The sequence below is a fragment of the Polypterus senegalus genome, chromosome 11 (genome assembly GCF_016835505.1).
Source record: "Polypterus senegalus isolate Bchr_013 chromosome 11, ASM1683550v1, whole genome shotgun sequence".
Lineage (NCBI taxonomy): Eukaryota > Metazoa > Chordata > Cladistia > Polypteriformes > Polypteridae > Polypterus > Polypterus senegalus.
In genome coordinates this window covers 99,233,667-99,257,326 of record NC_053164.1, presented here as the reverse complement: position 1 = coordinate 99,257,326, position 23,660 = coordinate 99,233,667, and the positions used below count along the sequence as shown (strand labels likewise).

The 23,660-nt window shown below is 39.6% G+C and overlaps 1 protein-coding gene across 1 annotated transcript in view; it reads right to left on the bottom strand.

Annotated features, from left to right (window-relative positions):
• Positions 1–297: 297 nt before the first annotated feature.
• wdr74 (WD repeat domain 74) overlaps positions 298–23,660 on the bottom strand; it is a 51,823-nt gene continuing 28,460 nt past the window's right edge. Inside the window, exons 6-11 of the mRNA XM_039769353.1 lie at positions 10,478–10,579; positions 6,605–6,705; positions 6,264–6,319; positions 5,140–5,282; positions 4,047–4,103; positions 298–3,332 (exon numbers count right to left, since the gene is read on the bottom strand). Coding sequence (XP_039625287.1) covers positions 3,150–3,332; positions 4,047–4,103; positions 5,140–5,282; positions 6,264–6,319; positions 6,605–6,705; positions 10,478–10,579 — 642 coding nt within the window. The 3' untranslated portion in view covers positions 298–3,149. The remainder of the gene's footprint in view (positions 3,333–4,046; positions 4,104–5,139; positions 5,283–6,263; positions 6,320–6,604; positions 6,706–10,477; positions 10,580–23,660) is intronic.

The window sequence follows — 23,660 nt, the reverse complement described above, 5'->3', positions numbered from 1 at the left end:
GGCTTCCAATGTAAAACACCATTGCAGACAATGTATTTATAAAAAATGTACAGAAACTGCTGGACTTTGAAACACAATTTAATGTGGCAAATACATACACCATGCTTGGGAAATAACAACTTTGATTTGAAAAATGGCAGACATCTTTTAAGAGATGACAAGACAGAAATGTTTAAAATTTTGAATGGAATTAGTTGAGTGGTTGAGTGTAAGCCATTTCATACTTTACAATGGGATATTCAGGTGCGACTTTGCAACTCATATAGAGTCTGTTTAATGAAAGATTCTATGCTAAAGTAAATTTTACAAAGTCTTTATTCACAAAGAAAACCATATACATTGTGAAGCAAGGTAGAAAGTAGTGAGGGAGACAGTAGTATTTTGGAGACTTTGTTGGGCTTTTCTGGTCAAAACTGTTAAGTTCTTACTCTGAGTAAGCAAACAGCACACCTCATCTGTGTATACTGGCATCCTGAGTAGGATTCTGCTCAAAGACATGCATTCTATTAGAGTAATGTCAGTTCTTTAATGACTTATTAGTTCTAATAAGTACAAAGTATATAAGTACAAGTATTATTTATTTAATGCAAAAGACAAGAAAAGGTAACTTGCGGAATTAGGTTCAAAACTGGACCCCTGATAAGTGAAAGTAAAATATATGAATACCAAAGCACAAGATGTTTCATTACACTTTGATAGTATTCATTTGTGACTCAGTAGTCAGCACTAAACAACTTTTCAACTGAACAGCATCTGAAAATAACATGAATCCTTTAGACATGCATCACGTTAGACTATGGTCAATTCTTCAACTTTCCCTAACAGCATCAAAGTAAAAACAAAATTAATTCTGAAGAACTGCTAAATAACATTCAAGTTATTTAAAACTATGTATACAGTATATGTCACATTTGCTTGCTTTACTGAAAGCCAGTACAAGTTTCATGATGTCCATCCATCCATTTGTGATATATTCTATTAAAGCAACTCAGCCTTGCTTTAATAGATGGGATGGGACAGGCTTAGAGGCCACATAAGGAAAAAGGAATGAAATACAGTTGAGGTGCATCTCTAATATCTTTCAATCACAACTTGTGGATTTGAGGTTGTAAGAAAAATTTGCAATGAAAATGGTTTTAGATGTTGTTCTGCATTTGCTCAAGCAAAACTATTTAAAAACAGCCATTGTCTGCTTCTACTGCTTCTTTTTAATCACATCAGTGCCATACAGCTAGTAAGATAAGGATATAAGGTGCCTTATTTGTGGTATATTAAAAGACATGCACTCTAGGAAGCAGATTGACATTACTTTTGTAGGGTTCAGAACTAATTATTTTTATTCTTTAGCCCTCATTATATCATAATTCATTCAAAACAGAAGGGGATCAAGGTTCATCTGAAATTTGACAAAAAAAGATAACATGCATTAGTTTATAAATTTAACTGGTGATTCTGTTTTCACAGTTGGAATCATTTATGTATTTTTAAGCTAGCTGATCTCTTTCAATGGCAACACAGGAAATGGGCAGTTCCATTGCTTCTGGGTACATTATATTAACCAATAATACTGTTTTTTCTCCAAGCTATCACAGGATATACATAAGTATGTTTTGCTACAGTGATGAGAAAATATGAGCTTGTCCTCCAAATATGCCTCATTCATGTGTGTTGGATTGTCTGGAAACTCCACAATGACCCTATGTAAGTAGGCCACATGATGGATTGATAACCCATCCACAGCTGGCTCCTGCCAATCATGCCATGATAGTCTCTAGTCCCGTTTATGATTAGGTTATGTATACTAGGTCTAACACAGCTCAGTTTAATATCACGTAAAATTACAGCATACTAAACATTGTCCGTTTAGTTGAAAGATCCCATTCCAAGTTGCTTGTGACTTTGTACTTGTTGATTTATAGCATTCCGAAAACCTATTTCTTGGAAATACATGCCATCTTGTATTAAATGTACCAGAATAATACAGTTTGCATACTGCTTTCTTAAGGTTTTTAAAAAGCAAAAAAGAACACTTATTAAATGTAGAAACACATAATATAAGAATCTATTGGTTTGAATGAAGACAAGAATTGATTGCCAATTCTCAATTTGTCAATAAATTAAAAATCAAGCGACAACATCAATATTGAAATCATATATCAAAATTATAAAATCAGACATGGCTCTGCAGAGGGGGAAAAATGGTCAAAAGCTCTCTCTCTAATTCAATAAGAATCCTTTTAAGTTTCAGTTCAGTACATTTTTTCCAGCAATTAATTTTTTTTTTAAAGTGAATGCTCACATGGAAGCAAAAACAACCATTTTCTATAATATGTATAATTTGTGTAAACCACATCATTTGCTACATGTATATTCTGTATATTCAAAGTTGTCTTTTTTATTTTTTGTTTTAAATGCACTTGGACTTGAATCCTTTAATTTGGTTCTTGCGAAGTGCTATATGATGCACTGGAATGTGATAGGCTCTGGTTTAAGTTTTTAACAGAAAAATCAAAACATAAAATGAAAACACATATGGTAATATTTGTTGCTTTTAAAAATGTAAAACTGATATTCTTTAAATACATTTAAAAGTGACTAATAAAACCACCATCAACCCATTTACTTAACCTGTTTAATACAGTGATGTCAGTCCACTGCAGGTCACAAGTACACATACACACATACTCAGACTGAAATCAAACTAAACTGCCTGTCCTTGAAAAGTGCAGACAGGGGGCGATTTTGTAAATAGACAGCAATACATATAGGTTTAATTTTGTGCCAGTTGAAACTTATGTCACATAAAATTCATAGTTGTAATCAGATATACAGTTCTCAGAAAGTACCCTGCAAGCAGTTCTTTATTCATTTCTAGTAGCGTTTCCACTTCAGAGTAAGTTTGTCCTGAACAAGCCAACAAAATCCTTCTGTTCAGTAATGATATCCAAAAATTGATGTGGATATATTAGATGATATATTTACATAATAGATAAAATCCCAAATACAATTCAATCCTTAGGCGTGTTGTCACAGTTTTGTAAAATGAAACTGCACAGATGGCTTAGTTTGCAGAAAGCATCACTGATGTTAAAGGAAAAAAAAAAAAAAGCACAGTTTACAAAATAACTTGGTTAATGAACATCTCACATTCAGGTTACTGATTTCCTTTTCTTTTTAGTTAAGGATGATTTGTCTTTTGTCACTGTACTTAATGTTTGATTTTTTTTCATTTTCCTTTTTGCAGATACTTCATCAGTCACTGTGGGCATTGCTGCCCAGATCTCATCATCTTTCACTTCTTCTTGTGACTCTTGAACTTTCTCTTCCTGCTCCTGCAATCAAAAAAAAAAAAAATTACCGTACACCACTGCTGAAAATCTAACATTAACACTTCTTCATGTAAACTTTTTCAGTTTAATTACGTGTGCATCATGAGACAGGCAATTGGTTCAACATTACAGCTTGACAAATTTAATATGAATGATATGCAGTATATCAAGTATAAGACAGGAAGACAGAACTTAACAGAAGCTTTTGTTTTTTTAAAGCATCAATTATACAGGCAACAACAGACAATGAACTAAATTACATCCTATTGATTACTGATCTTTAAGAATACTATTATATTAAAACAATAACAAATGTAATGTAATAGTCCAATCATAGGGAATTAAGTATATACTGTATATTTAACTACTATGTAGTATTCCAATGGTCAAAGGAAAGGCTGTATTTAAACCTAATTATCTGACACAATAGAAAAAAAAGGTGTGCTAAATAAAATTTTGTTTTTGTTAGTCCGCATTGTAAAATTATTCTAAATAGGAATTATTGATGATATAACAGGCAAAAAATACAACATTTTCCTGTAGTAAGTATAATATTGAAACAAATATGTTCATACAGCAGTTGAAGTAATCAAGGTCTGGTTCTAATTAGCAATATTGATTTGTATTCAACCTCACTCACAGTGTTTCTGTTTACAATGTATTTATCAACCAAGCTATCTGTACTAATAAAATATCCCAACAGTCTCCCAGACTCACTTGAATATTTTCTTTACTTGTCAAGAGCAGGCAGTTCAGTCTGGACTTCAAGTAAACCTGAAATCACATACAAAGAGCACTGAGACATGTTTAAATTAAGGTAGAATTTAACAATGTGACTGATATGAGCTACTGCTGCTTTTCTTTTAAGTGAAAACAAATCTAGTCAAAAATAGCCGAATGCATAACTGCAATTACTTCAAAGGTTGGATTAAATGTTCGTTAGTACTCACAGAACACAGACTTGTCAGAAATAAATTTAATAAATAAGTATATAAAATACTAATTAAAAATACATATTCAGCAATATTCTTTTTATTTCCAACACTACAGAGGAACCTTCATTCAATAAAATACCATTGTTTGACTCAAATACAACTTCTGAAGCTAAAATCTTCGCTCACTTAATGTTCCTCTTAGCCTGGGGGCTGATTTTACAATCTCAGGTTGAGAGCATGCACTGATAGGGCATTGCTGCACCCACCACACATACTGGAACCCCCTGGATTGGTACCCGAGTGCAGCGGATGACACTTCAGCACCACATAGGAATGGTGGCTGGAGTGCCAATAAGCTTTCATAAAATAGTCATTTTACACATCACACACACACACATTATTTAAAGGTAGTTTATTATTTCCTTAGAAAACCAAAATGGAAAATGCAACATGTAAGATTGTGCATTATTCATAACATAGAAAAAGATTGCCAGAAAGCCCACATTTTATAGCTATATTCTACAATCCTTGTGCTATCAATAAATTGTATTATGATATTTAGAAAGCAACCTAGTAAGCTGATGGCCCACAACACAACAGGGAAAACTGCTAAAGTATGCTTATTTAGGACTTTGCTTGTATGAACAGAAAATTGGTAAAATGCAAGACATTGTCATATAATTTGTTTTTTCTTAATTGTACTTTACATTCACCCCCATGTGAAATTTAAAATGGTCCTAACCTTTAAACACTTGATTTGAAAAAAGATGTATCATATGTAAATTAGCCAATAACTTAGCCAATAACACAGTTGGAATATACTGGGGTTAATGCAACTGATGTGCAGCTAGTATATCAATCATCCCAACACCTACCTTGTGCAAAAGCTGCTTGTCCTCCAGGTTATGGATTCGCAAGAATCGGTCAAGTCCACAGGATGCCACTAAAGGTAAAGAACGATGACACTGGAGAGCCCGCACACTACCAGCAAAGCCCTTGAGGCAGCGCAGTAATCGACCTGACAAAAACATCACATATGTTAAGTAAGAGTCTTCTAGCTATTTATTGTCAAGGCTCCATCAATACAAACTGAACTTTGTGAAAATAACAAGTCTCTAGATGATGGTACAAGTCTATAAATTTATACCCAACAGCTGCTTTCTGTATCTGTCAAAAGTTAGTTGCATGGTATTGAGTAGAAGGGCAAAGGAAGCACCTTCTCACAGATCATAAGACAGACAAGGCAACTGAAGATTAAAAAAAACAAAACAAAACAAAGATCTCAAACAGTTAGTATGCATCCTCTAAGAATGTTCACTGACAAAATAAGTAGATAGGGTAGCACTTTTAATGATTATTTTTTCTTGCAGGTTTATCTATGGCTACCTTTATACCTACACTTCCAATGCTTCCATTTTAATATTTTCCTCAATATTTACTTAAACTATTTACTATAAACATATGCTTATTAAAGCATGTCATCAGCCTTACTAAATGTTGTTCCCTTCGTACAGTGTTTTTTTCTGGGATCCATTATTGGACACTAATAATGTGTGACCTATAAATGACAGGCTCTAAACAATTTGTTACTAAAGAATGTTAGACATCTGCGCTAATACAGGATGAAAATTCTTTTTGGCACAGATGCCAACTTTGTTGCATGGTAAGCAAACCTCAGTTTTTGAAAAATTGTACAAATATTCCTCTATGTTATTGAATATATCTGAGTAACCTAGCTCAAAATCAGCACCTGATCACTAAGAATAAACAACTGACTAAAGATCATCAGCAGTCAATCCTTAATTCATAAGCATAGTAAGTTGAAGAATTATTTAATAAACAGAAGAATTGGTAACTGCTTTTTCATCAGAAAATAGAGCTTTTGTTACTTTTTTATTTTATGTTTTTAACTGTCAGCAGTTAGTTTTTATATGCATAACATTACTTTTGAATCGAATGCTGTATTAACTATGATAAAGCTTCAATGAGAAAATCCTACCTTGTCGAAGGTCAATTACTGCTACTTGTCCTTGAGTGTTTCCGACAACTACTGAACTGAATAAAATAAAAGTGATCTATTAATACAAAATCAATCAAAAGTATTAGTGATTTTAACTTTTTTTGTAATTAAATAGAAGGCAGAATTAACTGCTACAAGCATTTCCCCTCACTTATTCCTAACTTCAAAAACAAGGGCATAAGACATTAGAAGAATACGGTCTATCACAAAGTTTGCCAGCAAAAGCTGGTTTTGTCTACATCAAAAAAATCAGTTCATTTAAAAAAAAAATAAATATATATATATATGAGAAACAAGACAATACAATTGTTAATGCATACTTAGAATCAGAGGTCAGAGACAAGGCAGTGAGGGGATACTCTTCAAAGGTTGTTTCCAACACTGGGCGTCTCAGCGGCAATGATGGATCATATAACCGAACCTAAAACATTACATGTTGATATTATTAATTTATATAAAACATAAATTGTCAATATATAAACGTGTAATGCCAAGCAATACAACAAAATTAAATTTACCCATAGTTATACTGTCTTCTGTTTAAAGCACACATTTGATACTAGTTGAACTGTAGGCTTGCTGAGTTTCAGAAGGTTGATAATGACAAAATATAACTTTATATATACTTTTTATTTTGATCTGGTTAAAAATACCTCAAAAAAGAGGTAACAAGGTTGTTGTAGGCATGATTTGCTGAACAAATATAACATATCTTTGTAACAAGGACTAAGACTATGTATAACACCAACATAAATTTCATGAGAAAGCATAAAAGATTCTAAGATTACGTGTAAATAGAACACAGCGTCTGTAAAGCATGGCTAATCACTAAACCTAGACATATATGAATGCATTATAACCATATTTGTTTGGCAACAAACAACATCACTTTCTCACTAAAAAGCACAGACCATTACACCACTAATAGATTTCAGGTCCTTGGAGATCACTGTATCTACAGACTTGCCTGAACTCCATATTTAAATGGCCACTCTGTTCTGTTTTTCTAGCCAGAAATAAATGTGCAATTCTGATTTCTTGGAAATTCGGAAATATTTGTATTTTTTGCCACAGCTTTTAACACACACGTTTTCATTTTCTCATTTGTATTTTGTTGCTGCTGTGGCATTTTCTTCTTTAATATTAACAATGGCTAAAACAGCAGAGAAGAGAAAGGTGAAAACAGCAATAGATACAGAAGAGGAACCAGCTTCTGTATCCCACCTACCCACACACAATCTACATTTATGTACTTAAGGTATGGCTTAATTAACAAAAGGTTTCCTAAATATATACAAGTATACCAACTTAAAAATCAAGAGGAATAAAATGATTACATCACTGCACAAAACACACAATCATTTCTTAAACTCACATAAACTGTGAACAAGCAATGTAAAGAATTTCTGTGTTGACACAATAGTGTTTAAAATGAAAATAGCAGCATTCCAAATTACTATTGCAGTCTTGTTAAAAGAAGAAACTCGATGGAACACTTGTGGCTACCAAAAGCTCCACTAAGGATGCTACTGCTATAAACTTATGTATAAAATGATTTAAGACTATTGAGGGCAACCTGGGATTTGCAGTTTATATCTGGCATAGGTGGGAAATCTCACTGTGAAGTACTTATATTTTGCAAACAATTGTGTTGAACTAAATGCTGAACAGTAATTTACTCTCCTATTTAAAAAAAAAACCCTGGAACTATGGAAACAATACCATTCTATTCACAACCTCAAACAGCAGCCAAACTTATTACTTGTTTATCATTTCTATGAGGAGAGTAGGAACTTCACCTTTTTATATACATTAATAACACAGCTAGAAATTTTAGAAATATAACAGCTGATACAAGTGCTGAAAGCGATGTGAGGAGTAAAGCAGGAGAAACAAATGATCTATTTAGAAGTATTAAGTAAACAAACACAAAATACAAAAAAGGACAATTATATATATATATATATATATATATATATATATATATATATATATAAACATATTCCAAGGTTTTCACCTGTCTAAACCAACTGCTGTTGAAAACTTCCAAAAGCAAGGAGATGGTCTTGGACTACCATAGGTCCAGACTACCACTGAAGGGGCTGATGTGGAGTGGGTCAAGACCCTTGAAGTGCATTTGGAAGACAGGCTGGACTGGACAGAGAACACAAAGGCTCTGTTCAGGAATAGGCAAAGCTGGCTATTTTCTGAGGAAGCTGGGCTCCCTTAACATATGTAAGAAACTCCTGCAGATGTTCTATCAGCCGGTTGTTACTAGTACTCTCTTCTATGTTGGTGTGTGCTTTTGCCTGAAGAAGAGAGACACAGAATTGTATTGACAAGCTGATTAAGCAAGCAGGATCTGTGGTTGGCATGGAAATGGCAGAGTGACACTGGCTGAGAGGACACTATAAAAGCTGTTATCTATTTTGGACAATGAAAATCATCCACTATACACCGCGATAATTAAGAAGAGGGTTTCTTTTAGTGGTAGGTTGCTATCACAGAGCTGCAATATGGACAGATACACTTTTCCCAAATGGTTCAGGGGTGGTTGAGTTCTTTATCTCTATAGCCTTCAACAAACTATACAAACTTTCCAGTGACTGTCAGTAACAGACTTCATTTACATAATCTTAAACTGAGCAGTCACTGTGCACTAGTGACACAGTAATACTAATCTGCAACTCACCCAGAGTCATAGGGGAGGGCTTAGGTGTGTATTCGTGATCAGACAATCAATGAGCACTCACCCAGAAATACAATGCATACAATATGACCTCAAGAAAAGAAGAAAAGCAGAACTTTTGGAATGTGCAAACAGATACGGCTCAGGAATGCAACACTAACACCAAAGTTTTTTTTTTCATACTAGATAAAACATCGAAAAGTCCTAAAATGGCAAACTGTAAAAGTAAATTTTCCACCTATCCATTATCTTAGCTTAAATTTTTTTTTTGTACTTGTACACTATTAATATTAAAACTATAAAAACTTACTCAAGCAAGAGTACCTGTCACTTGCATTGATCACAAACTCTTACAGAAACTGGTTGTTATGGGCAGCTGTGCATGTGATTTCATGTTAGGAATTGGTGCATTCCATTTGTAGATGACTGATCTATGTAAATAAGACTTGCTCCAGGCCACAATCATAATGTTTTCATAATTTCTCCTTTTTAAGCCATAATAAGATACATCAAGTGAAAACCAATTAACAGTATGTTACAAACTAATTCAAAGCATCTGTGCAGTGCATTACAAAGCACCAAACAATAATCATAAAATACCTATACAAAGTAATAGGAAACACCTTTGGAAAAAACGGGAGAAATTAACAATTGTGCAAACTAAAGCAAATCACCTAAAACCAAATTTAAATAGGCACAATCAGCAGCTTGAAGCAATCTGTACCTTTACTTCTGTTCTTTGCAGCAGGGTGAGTGGGGTTGTGGGGCCGGGCAATTTGCACAAAAAGAGACAGAGCATGAAAATTTGGAATCATATCTTGTAAAACTAAACATTAACCAGATACACATGCAATACCAAAGAACAACAACCTTCAGCATTTTCCAAGCCTGGCAATTATTAAAACTAGAGAAACAGGAAATGAAAACATTTGCTTAATATTAAAATGAAGCAGTGCTTAATGCATGGCATTTCAAACAATGAAGCTGTAACACCAATATCTTAAATCACACTTTGATAAATATTAAAGTTTCATGTTACATGGAAAAACTATAGGACACTTATAATATGATTGCTGATCATAGCTGAAGACCTAAACCCAGCCCATACTGATATCTGACTGGTTAACTTGTGCATCACACTAAATGGAATACTGCATTCTGACATGCTGTCCTCTTTACACTGGGCCATTTCATTTATTTTTAAGATGACACTTAGTTCTGCATTTGTTCAGACATACATTTAGGTAAGTGCTGGAACCTTAGTGCTAAATTAAAAGCCAACAGCTAAATTGTGCCAAGCCTCAAAGACCTATTAGCTTTGAATGCTAAAAAAACCTTGACCTAGGTTGGCTTTTAGGTATCTCTAAATGCATTGTCTTCAATCTAGTTTATTAACCATGGTACAGCCAAAACATTACACAATTAAATCTTACAAACAAACATCTATGTCTTTTTGAATTTAACTTAGAAGATTTCGAATAAGATAAAAATAAAAAATTCATACCTGGTGGTATGCTGTGCATGTGACCACTTTGTCAGATTCTGGTAAAAACTGCAAGTCTCGAATCCACACAGGCACACGCAAATCCAGCCAATCATTAGCAACCTGCATAAAGAAAATTTAAGTAACATAAGGGCTAAGTGAAGTGGCTGCTAGGGAGAGGATGCAATGACAATTTAATCAGAATGTCTCATTTTTTTTCTTGGGGGGTAATTTTAACAAATGCTCTAATATGGATCACAATTTCCATTAAATTCAATAGTGATCATTGTTGCTATATTTTATTACACAAGTTCATAGAGAAATTACTTACATATAACAAAAACATTTTAGCCTCACCAATTTTTCTCTCTCTCTCTTTCTTTGTATTACATATCTTTGATGAAGTTTGCTCAATTATGTAGTTTAATCACATGATCAACCCATGTAACTACATTTGCATTTTGTTAAACTGTTAATAACATTCCTCTGGAAAGAGGTGCTGACTCTGCATAAATGTTTTGTTACATTAGCAATATTTCGTACCAACTACAAGCTACTAAGTCTGAAAAAGAAAAAAAAAAGAAAACGAATGACGGCAACAGTAGCATGTGGAGAAGATCCACGCGTAGACAATTTTTCAATAAAATGAAGTAAAAGGTACAAGTGAATATAAATAAGTCAAGTCAAGTTGGGGAGCATGTACTGGTACAGCGCATTGCCGCACCCACTACACAACGAAACAACTCGGGATCCCGGTTTGCTACCCCCCAGGCAGACACACACTCCAGAAATGACCCTCTATGTGCTGCAGCCAGGTGTTACGTGGGCGACCCCTTGGCCTGGTCCAGCCACTCAGGTCCCCAACAAAGAGGATCTTACAAGCCGGATCACCCTGGGGGAAATGCGCCACATGGCCGTAGTGCTGTAACTGGCACTCCCTCACAATGCAGGTAATGTGCCTCATTCGGGACTCCATGAGGAACTGCTCATTCGACACAAAGTCAAACCAATGATACCCAAGGATTTTCCGGAGAGACACGGTACCAAAGGAGTCCAGTCTTCGTCTCAGGTCACTGAACAGCGGCCATGTCTCACAACCATATAGCAAGACAGGAAGCACCAGGACACAAGACTTGGACCTTCATCCTTTTGCATAGATATCTGGAGCACCACACACCCCTTTCCAGCGACCACATGACCGCCCATGCTCTCCCAATCTGTCTACTGACTTCATAGTAAGAGTCACCAGAGGCATGAATGTCACTGCCAATATAAATATATATATATATATAATATATAAAAAACTTTTGGGTCGAGACGTGATCATCTCGGGGAGACACACTGAAGTTCTGCGAGACTACTTGCACCTCACTCCCTACTCACAAACAATTTCTCGGAGACCCTTTAACGTCCCATTAGACGTAAAGTGATCGACACGGAGCACAACATGCAGATCACGCAGCTCGGTAGCAGCTAGCAGACAGCCATCAGCAGAAACGCGAAGTGGCTAGCGTGAAGCATAAAATATTGATGTAAAAGCGGCATAAAAAAACACAACAAACCACTCTGTTCAAAAGTGATGAGACTTAAAGTTCTGCAGATAAAAGTGACACCCAAGGTTTTATCAGTAAATTGTTAAGAGAATGGGCATATCAAGATTTTGATCTCAGTATATACAGATAGTATAACAAATATAATGCCTCATCTACATTTTGCAGTAAATTGTATAATTTAAATAAACGTAAATTTCGCATGTGGAAAAAGTAAGTACACCCCAACATTTATCACTATCTCAAATTTGAATCAGATACACCATTTACCATTAATGAGAATCTTTGAGGAACCTATCTTATTTAAACCTCAAATTTTTAGTTTGGTTTGCTCTTTGCTATTAAACTGTGTATAATCACAATGCCTTGATTGAAAGAGCTCTCTGAGGAAATAAAGATGCCAGAGGCTGGGAGGGAATTTAAAGATCTCCAAACAAATGGACCTTAACCATTCCACTATCCAGAAGGTCTTGGAGAAGATTCCCAACTATTGCCAACTAGTCAAGGACAGACCATGCCAGCAAGATCAGACCAAAAGCAGAATGCAAGATGCAGAAAGAAGTCCCCACAAACCCAAGAAGTTTATCACAGGTAGCCCTTGCCACTGTTGATGTTGAAGTGCAGGAGTCTACCATTAGAAAGAGGCTGCACATGTCTTCATGGGAGGAGTATCAAGAGGAAACCTTTGCTATCCAGAAAAATGATCAGGGCCAGACTAAAGATTACCCATGAACACCTAGCCAAATACCAAGGCTTCCAGAGCAATGTGCTCTTACAGACAAGGGAAAGATAGAGCTATCTGGCCACAGTACAAGACGACATGCTTGATGAAACCAAAAGACAGCACTTGCATAGTAAAACCCAATACCAAACATAAAGCATGATGTTGGAAATGGTATGGTTTGGGGCTGCTTGAGGATAATGTGAATACATCTCCTAAACCTTGCAGGAAGTGAGAGTGATTTTACTTGTCCAACAGAGGATCAGCAAATTAATGGAGGTAATACACCACTTTCACACTTCAGGGTTCATAAACTTGGAAACACTCGCTTGATAAAGTCTGGCATGTCCGGTTATATTACAGCAATGTCTGAAACCAAGTCGAAGAGTTTCTGTAGTGTTCTTTTTTGTTCTACATCGAGACAAAACAATCATATCTGAGTTTTCACAACCTCCCAGTTGATAAAGGCTAAAAGAAGAAATGGGCTCACGCAATAAGACAAAGAAGGGTTAGTGTTTCATATTAATCGAAATAGCTATTTTGTATGTAGTCTGCATTTTACAGAAAAGGACTACTTTCCATTTGTATACTGTAAGCGTATCAAAATTGGAGCTGTCCCATCCCTTTTTAAGTGGAACAGTTGGGGAGATGGTAAACAAGTATGGCTTTCTGTATACGATTGTGCAGAGAGCCATCTGGGGGATTATTTTCAGCATGTTGTTTCTGATGTGCCACTTGGAACACGAAAGATGGACTCAGAAAAAGTGTTGACACTGATGTGTGTCCTCCTTCATCAGGTATGCTTATGCATTTTAATATAATGATTTTAATGTAATCTTTATTAAAACTCCAATGTACCACTTACGTGACTAACAAAGAATCAGCAATCAAGTGCTAATGTAAATCTAATACTGACATTTGTGATAGTGTGGGACTAGCTCCATGCTCCCACTTCCCTTTGGAAGCACCTTTAACAGTCATAACCGAGATGAGCCGGGCAAATGAGGACGCATACATCCAGCCAAAGTGTAAGTGAAATGCGCTCAAGTACTTTTATTAAAACAATTGAAAAGTACAGTGAATCAAATAATATAATGTTTTCAATAAATAATCCATAAAAACCAGTAAGAATGTGTAGTGGTTAAAATAATGTCAATAAATATTCCAATTAAACAAATCCAGAGAAAGACCTTTTTCTTCTCAAACATGAGGCCCAATGCCCTCTAAAGTCTGTTGACAGATGTAGTCGACCTTTATATCCAGGCTCAGGCCCCCATTGTTGGGCCCTTGGCAACCATGGGGCGGCGTGCTGGGCCACACTCCTATCCTGTTGCCAGTCCCCCATCATGCACAGAAGACACTGCATATCGGGCCACTTCTACTCACCAATCATCCCTCGAAAGAAGTGCCCTTTCTTCAGCTCCAGACTGGCACCTTCACCTTGAGGCTCTGTTCCAGACCACATGCCTGCAATCTCGCTAGAATGGGCTTACTCGATCATGGCCTCTTGTTCCAACTTCCTTTATTAACCTGTATTCTCTTCTTTGTATCTTTTTCATTTCTGTTCTTTCCCATTCTCTGTTTCCATCTGTTCTATCTTTTTTTGTCCTGTACAGGCTCCTTTTATCCTACTATGATTGGGCATGGCGTGATAAGCCAGAACCTCCAAGATGTGAATGAGGCACCTGCCTGACGTTTGTTTCCGCCTGTGTATATTTGATCAGTCAGGTATCCCAACCAACCACAGAGTGAAGTGTATTCGCCCACACCCAATGGGCAATCACAAATATTTGGATTCAAATAACTACAGAAGCAATTATGAGAAAAAATAATGACATGGAGTTTTGGCTACTGGATTCATCTTGATTTTGTAGAAAAAGAAACCCTCCTTTCAATTTTCTTAAACATAAAGCTACAAAACAGTTATTTACAGATCTTGCAATATTATTCCATGTAGACACAAAAGTAGTACATGTCCTGCTGCTCTTTAATTTAAGAGATCATGGCATCATCCCTCCAGTTATGTCTCCCTTTGTGTCTGTAATAAAGTCACACAAGCTCAGTCTGGTTATGGCCAGTTGACCTTGCACCTGCCAGAAGTACTTGTGTGTTTCTTTAAGCGTAGCCTGACATTCGATGAGAATTGTGTTGTGTTCTGCTTCAGAAACACACTTAACATTTATACAGTACATTTTACTTCCACAAGCCCAAAGCATGGTTTTTCAGATGTATAAAAAACACCTTTGCATTGGGACTGACACCAAGGTGAGGAGCATCTGGATGAATTACAAATCCACAATGTAAAATGTTAACATGTCAGAATTCAAAATACTACTCCAAAACTGTGGGTTCAAGTTCAAGACCTCTTTTCATTGTTTCTGTCTGTCATGTTCCCTTGATTATTCTTCTTGCCAATATCTGGCCATATGACTCCCCTTATACATTTCACACTTCTTGAAATCTACTTGCTGTTACTCTTGGTCTACAAATTTCTGACCAGTCAGTGCAATGAGTCTGTTTTATTCTCGCTTCTATCAAAGCTGACACCTCAGGACACACTGTTAAACTCTCCAACAATAGCAGCTGATGGAAGTTGTGAACAACGTCCAGTTAGATTTCAAGTTTCATTCAGAGCACAGGGAGTTTCAGAAACTCTGGAGAACTTACGTGTTGTGTGTTCCTTCTGGTTGTAACAGGTGGGCGCTGGTATGACAGTATTGAGCCATGAGGCACTGACCCCCGAATCAGCTAGACACATTTCTGATATTCCATGCAAAACAGTGCAGATTATGGGCTGTAGAGTAATGCCTGTTAATGATTCAGCAACAGAGATCACTGCCAAGTCAGGGAGAGGTCCTGAAATAAGCAAATTATAGTAACCTCGAGACAGTAAATACATGAAACTTTATAAAAAGCTTCAACCTTAAAATACAAAAATGATGTTTTAATATGAAATGCATATTATGCAATGAACAAAATATAAAGCACCACCCAAATTAAACAAAGACAAATGACAATGTTATTATTACCCTTTTTCTTCCACAGACACTTCAATCGCGCTTTGGGACGCACCTCAGCATGTCATTCCCATTGGGTGGGGAGGGGAATCCCAAAAGTGTTTAGAAACCTCACAATATGAAGAAGAAGAAAAGGATGATTCGGCTTCTGATTGATAACTGTGCTGCACACAACATGCTTCCACATTTAGATAATGTTTGCGTTGAATTCCTCCCACCCAATTGCACAGCAGTGCTTCAGCCATTGGATTTGGGCATCATTCTCACCCTGAAAGTGTGTTATGGCAAGGAAATGCTGAGAAAACTTCTCGTCAGCGTAACTTGTAGGTAGGAGGAGATTAAAATCAACACGAAAGAAGCTATAGAAATGATTGCAAACACCTGGACACAAGTTAAAGAAAGCACTATAGTAACAAATACAGAATCTCATTACAACTAAATATTTTTTAGGTCCCTGGGAGTTTGTTGTAACGGAATCCTGTACTGTGTATATATATATATATATATATATATATATATATATATATATATATATATATATATAACATAACACTGCTCAAAAAATTAAAGGAACACTTTGAAAACACATGAGATCTCAATGGGGATAAAAGACCATGCTGGATATCTATACTGATACGGACTGGGTAATGTGTTAGGAATGAAAGGATGCCACATCGTTTGATGGAAATGAAAACTGATGGTCAGCAACACAGGAGCGTCGCAAGGAACTGTACTTTCTCTGGTCCTGTTCAGCCTATATACATCGGACTTCCAATACAACTTGGAGTCCTGCCACATGCAAAAGTTCACTGATGACACTGCTATCGTGGGCTGCATCAGGAATGGGCAGGAGGAGGAGTATAGGAACCTAATCAACGACTTTCTTAAATGGAGCTACTCAAACCACTTACACCTGAACATCAGCAAAACCAAGGAGCTGGTGGTGGATTTTAGGAGACCCAGGCCCCTCCTGGACCCCGTGATTATCAGAGGCGACTGTGTGTAGAGGGTAAAGACCTATAAATACCTGGGAGTGCAGCTGGATGATAAATTGGACTGGACTGCCAATAACGATGCTCTGTGCAAGAGAGGACAGAGGCGACTATACTTCCTTAGAAGACTGACGTCCTTCAATATCTGCAATAAGATGCTGCAGATGTTCTATTAGACGGTTGAGGCGAGTGCCGTCTTCTATGCGGTGGTGTGCTGGGGAGGCAGCATAAAGAAGGACGCCTCACGCCTGGACAAACTGGTGAGGAAGGCAGGCTCTATTGTAGGTACAGAGCTGGACAGTTCGACATCTGTGGCAGAGCGACAGGCGCTGAGCAAACTCCTGTCAATCATGGAGAATACACTGCATCCACTGAACAGTATCATCTCCAGAGAGAGGTGCAGCTTCAGCGACAGACTGCTCTCACTTTCCTGCTTCACTGACAGACTGAGGGGATCGTTCCTCCCCCACACTATGCGACTCTTCAATTCCACCCGGACAGGTAAACATTAACATTATACAAAGTTATTGTCTGTTTTACTTGCATTTTTTAATCACTCTTTAATTTAATATTGCTTTTTGTCAGTATGCTGCTGCTGGAGTATGTGAATTTCCCCTTGGGATTAATAAAGTATCTATCTTTTGCATAGATATCGGGAGCACCAAACACCCCTTTCCAGCGACCTCATGACTCCCCATGCTCTCCCAATCCGTCTACTGACTTCATAGGAAGAGTCAACAGAGACATGAATGTCACTGCCAAGGTAAGTAAACCTCTTGACAAGGTTGACACTCTCTCTGCAGACAGACACACTGCTAATGGCTATGCCCAAGAGGTCATTAATGGCCTGGATCTTGGTTTTTATCCAGGACATTCGCAAGCTCAGACACTCCGACTCCTTGGTCAGTCTCTCGAGCGCCCCGATCAGAGCCTCCATTGACTCTGCGAAGATCACAGCATCATCAGCAAAGTCAAGATCCATGAATCTTTCACCAACAGATGCCCCACAGCTGCTGGACCCCACAACCTTGCCCAACATGCATTGAATAGAGTAGGAGCAAGAACACACCCCTGATGAAACACAGAATCAAATGGGAAAAACACAGAGGTCCTGCCTCAACTCTGCACAGCACTCACAGTACCAGTGTACAGGCCAGCCATGATATCCAGCAACCTTGAGGGGATCCTGCGAACCTTTACGATGTCCCACAGGGCAGCTCAATCAACTGAGTCGAATGCTTTGCAAAAAACGACAAAGGCTGCAAAGAAAATCTGCCAATTTTCACATTTTCGCTCCATGAGAACCCTCAGTACCAGGATGCGGTCGATGGTGTAAAACCAGACTGTTCCGGTAGCTGGTAGGTGAGTAAGTGATCATGGATCCTATTGAGGACGACCCTAGCAAGGACCTTACCTGGCACCGAAAGCAGCGTTATCCCTCAGAGCCCTCGCAGCCGTCCTTCTCAGTTCCCGGTACAGACCAGAGTTGCCATTGAGCTGTGTGCTGCAACTCCTCTCGATGATATCCAGGGTGCCCTGCGAGATGAAACACCTCCTTCTGAGAACACTGGTAACACCAACACAACCTACAGCAACCTTCAGGGTCTTGTCACAGAAGGTCTCCCACATCACATTAGGATCGGCAGTCGAACCCAAATCTGCAAGTTCCTCTCACAAACTGCGTGCAAACTCATTAGAAAAAGCCTGATCTTGGAGTCTGGCCAAGTCCAGGCCTGTTTTCCTAGTAGGTGGTAACCTACTGGACTTAAGCTGGACCCTAAGAGTAGCAACAAGTCTGCGGTCAGAATTCACAAACTGGGCACTTCTGTAGACCCTACAGTTTTGCAAGAGCCTCCAGCGTCTGCCCACAAGGATGTGATCGATCTCCATCACAGCACCACTAGTATTGGAGTACCAAGTCCAACGATGCGGTTCAGGGCACTGGAACCAGGATCCATCAATTTGTAGCCCCTGACCATTTACAAAGTCAAGGAACATGGAGCCATTTTCACCATGGTCGCCAGACCCATGGGGACCGAAACAATCCTCATAGGCAGCCCTGTCAGAGCCAGTAGCTGCACTGAAGCCACCCATGACCAGAGGAGTGTCACCTCATGGGCACCCATCAACCACTGAGCGAAGCTGCGAATAAAATGTCTCCCTCACTGAGACATCACTCACCGCGGTTGGAGCATACACTGAGACAACAGACAAGGCACCCACGGAGTGCTATAATCTGAGTCTCATAATACGCTCGTTGAAAGGAGTGACATCGAACACCATCGGAAGAAGCCTATCTGCTACAGCAACAGCTACATTGCAGCAATTACAAAATCGTACTCAGTAGTTTGCATGACCCCCACATGCATGTATGCATGTCTGACAACATCAGGGCATGCTCTTAATGAGACGATGGATGGTGTCCAGGGAGATCTCCTCCCAGATTTGGACCAGGGCATCACTGAGGCCCCGAGATGGACCGAAACATAATGTCCCGGGGTGTTCTATTATATTTAGTTCAGGCGAGCATGGGGGCCAGTCAATGGTATCAATTCCTTTATCCTCCAGGAACTGCCTGCATACTCTTGCCACATGAGGCCGGGCATTGTCATGCACCAGGAGGAACCCAGGACCCACTGCACCAGCATAGAGTCTGGCAATGGGTCCAAGGATTTCATACCGATACCTAATGGCAGTCAAGGTGCCGTTGTCTTGCCTGTAGAGGTCTGTGCGTCCCTCCATGGATATGCCTCCCGAGACTAACCCACCACCAAACTGGTCATGCTGAACGATGTTACAGGCAGCATAACGTTGACCATGGCTTCTCCAGACGCTTTCATATCTGTCACATGTGCTCTGGGTGAACCTGCTCTCATCTGTGAAAAGCACAGGACACCAGTGTTGGACCTGCCAATTTTGGTATTTTATGGTAAATGCCAATTGAGCTCCACAGTGCCGGGCAGTGAGCACAGAGTCCACTAGAGGACGTTGAGCCCTCGGGCCAATCTCATGAAGTCTGTTTCTGATTGTTTGGTCAGAGACATTCACACCAGTGGCCTGCTGGAGGTCATTTTGTAGGACTCTGGCAGTGCTCATCTTGTTCTACCTTGCCCAAAGGAGCAGATACCAGTCTTGCTAATGGGTTAAGGACCTTCTACGGCCCTGTTCAGCTCTCCTAGAGTAGCTGCATGTCTCCTGGAATCTCCTTCATGCCCTCGAGACTGTGCTGGGAGACACAGAAAACCTTCTGGCAATGGCACATATTGATGTGCTATCCTGAAGAAGTTAGACTACCTGTGCAACCTTTGTAGTGTCTAGGTATCGCCTCATGCTACAAGTAGTGACACTGACCGTAGTCAAATGCAAAACTAGTGAGAAAACAGTCAGAAAAGATGAGGAGGTAAAAAAGTCAGTTGCCTCCACCTATTAAACCATTCCTGTTTTGGGGGTCATCTCATTGTTGCACCTCTAGTGCACCTGTTGTTAATTTCATTAACACCAAAGCAGCTGAAACTGATTAACAACCCCCTCTCTTACTTAACTGATCAGATCAATATCCCAGATGTTTCACTGACCTGATGCTATATTCTGATTAAATATAACAAAGAAATGCAAATTACCCAAGTCCTTGGCCGAAGCCAGGTTTGCAGAGAGCTAGTACATGGGACTGGTAATGGGGCTGTCTGTACTTTCATCATACTAAAATGTGCACACGAAAAAAACAAGGCGGCCATGTGGTTCAAAAGTGCTTTCCTTGCAGCACATGGGCACAATGTGTTGTTTAACCGTTCAGGCTCATCTTTCTGTAAAGTGGCCTACAGGTGGACAGAGAAGTATGTGACACTACAAGGCATGGAATGAAATGTCTGCCATAATAAATGATTGATGATGAGGTTAATGAATAAAGACAGACAGACAGACAGACTTTATTAATCCCAAGAGGAAAATCACATAATCCAGCAGCAGCATACTAATAAAGAAGAATATTAAAGAGTGATAAAAATGCAGGTACTGTATAACAGACAATAACTTTGTATAATGTTAATGTTTACCCCCCCGGGTGGAATTGAAGAGTTACATAGTGTGAACGATCCCTTCAATCTGTCAATGGAGCAGGACAATGACAGCAGTCTGACACTGAAGCTGCTCCTCTGTCTGGAGATGATACTGTTTAGTGGATGTAGTGGATTCTCCATGATTGACAGGCACCTGCTCAGCGCCCATAGCTCTGCCATGGATGTGAAACTGTCCAGCTCTATGCTTACAATAGAGCCTGCCTTCCTCACCAGTTTGTCCAAGAGTGAGGTGTCCCTCTTCTTTATGCTGCCTCCCCAGCACACCACCGTCTAGAACAGGGCACTCGTCACAACCGTCTGATAGAACACATCTGCAGCATCTTATTGCAGATGTCGAAAGACGTCAGCTTTCTAAGGAAGTATAGGCGGCTCTATCATCAGTATTGGCAGTCCAGTCCAATTTATCATCCAGCTGCACCCCCAGGTATTTATAGGTCTGAAACCTCTGCACACAGTTACCTCGGATGATCACGGGGTCCATGAGGGGCCTGGTCCTCCTAAAATCCACCACCAGCTCCTTGGTTTTGCTGGTATTCAGTTGTAGGTGGTTTGAGTCACACCATTTAACAAAGTCCTTGATTAGGCTCCTATACTCCTCCTCCTCCTGCCCACTCCTGATGCAGCCCACGACAGCAGTATCGTCAGTGAACTTTTGCACATGGCTGGACTCCAAGTTTTATTGGAAGTTCAATGTATATAGGCTGAACAGGACCGGAGAAAGTACAGTCCCCTGCGGCGCTCCTGTGTTGCTGACCACAATGTCAGACCTGCAGTTCCCGAGACGCACATACTGAGGTCTGTCTGTAAGATAGTCCATGATCCATGCCACTAGGTATGAATCTACTCCTCTCTCTGTCAGCTTGTCCCTAAGGAGCAGAGGTTGGATGGTGTTGAAGGCGCTAGAGAAGTCCAGAAACATAATTCTTACAGCACCACTGCCTCTGTCCAAGTGGGAGAGGGATCAGTGTAGCATATAGTTGATGGCATGCGGACTGAAGAGGGTCGAGGGCGTGGCAGACCTGTGGCCTCAGGTGGTGAAGCAGTAGCCTCTCCATGGTCTTCATGACATGTGACGTCACAGCCAAAGTCATTCAGCTCACTAGGACGTGATACCTTTGGGACTGGAGTGATACAAGATGTTTTCCAAAGCCTCGGGACTCTCCCCTGTTCCAGGCTCATGTTGAAGATGCGCTGTAGAGGACTCCCTAGCTCCAACGCACAGGTCTTCAGCAGTCGTGGCGATACTCCATCTGGACCCACTGTTTTGCTGGCACAAAGTCTCCTCAGCTCTCTGCTTACCTGGGCTGCTGTAATTGTGGGTGAGGGGAAATCCTCTCCTATGCTGGTATCAGCAGAAGGATGGGTGGAAGTTGCAGTACTCCGAGGTGAGAGTGGGTTAGGGTGGTCAAACCTGTTAAAGAAGTTGTTCATCTGGTTTGCTCTCTCTACGTCTCTCTCAATGGTGGCACCCTGCTTCGAGCTGCAGCCAGTGATGATCTTCATCCCATTCTACACTTCCTTCATGCTGTTATTATGCAACTTCTGCTCCAGCTTTCTCCTGTACTGCTCCTTCGCCGCCCTGAGCTGGACTCGGAGTTCCTTCTGCATGCAATTGAGCTCATGCTGATCACCGCCTTTAAAAGCCCTTTTCGTCTGGTTCAAAAGGCCCTTGATGTCACTTATAATCCATGGCTTGTTGTTAGCATAGCAGCGTACTGTTTTTACTGGAATTACAATGTCCATACAGAAGTTGATGTAGTCAGCAGTGCGGTCAACAACCTCCTCAACGTTCTCACTATAAGATCCCTGCAGGATATCCCAATCCGTAGTTCCAAAGCAGTCTCTCAGAGCCTGCTCTGCCTCAGGGGACCACTTCCTGAATGAGTGTGTAGTTGTAGGTAGCTCCCTCACTCTTGGTTTGTAGTGAGGTTGAAGTAGAACCAGGTTATGATCTGCTTTCCCAAGAGCAGGCAGCGGGGTGGCACTGTATGCGTCTTTAACATTTGCATACAGTAGGTCAATAGTCCTATTTCCCTGTGTGTTACAATCCACATACTGGGAGAAGGCAGGTAATGTTTTGTCTAGTATCACAAGGTTAAAGTCTCCAGCAATTAGCACAAGTGCCTTGGGGTGCTGCGTTTGTAGTTTAGCAACAGCGGAATGGATGATGTCACTCTCTATCTCCACGTCCGCCCGAGGAGGGATGTAAACAATAACAACAATGAAGTGTCCAAACTCTCTGGGCAAGTAGTAGGGACACAGACTTACGGCCAACAGTTCGATGGCCCTGCAGCAAGTGGAGATTTTTGGTAGCTCCACGTTAGCATCTGGGATGTTAGTTGTTAGCCACATTTCACAAAAATGCAACAAACTGCATTCTCTGTAGGTTCTGACATTTTTCACCAGCGCAGCCAGTTCGTCGATCTTATTTGGTAGTGAGTTCACATTTCTCAGGATCACAGAAGGCACCGAAGGCTTGTAGTGGCACTTTCTCGCTAGCCGCACAGCTCTTAGCTTAGTGCCAGCTCTGCTGCCACGATACGACCTTCTTAACTCGTCGGGTAAATAGGGAACCACAGCGGCATGAGCCTTTGTTCTCAGCGCTTGAAGTTGACCACCTGAATTGACGAGTCTCGGCGTGTAAAAATCCATGTCCAAGTAGTAAAAAGTAGTAAAAGTGTCCAGGGAACGAGTCCACATAAAAGAAACTGGTAGAAGTGATCAGTGAAATAGAGAAAAATAGAGAAAAAGGTAGAAAGATAAAGTCATACACGGAGCTGCTGGAAAGGCTGCCACTCACGCCGGCGCCTGAGTCATCATGGGGATTCTGAACAAACTTCTACGGAAA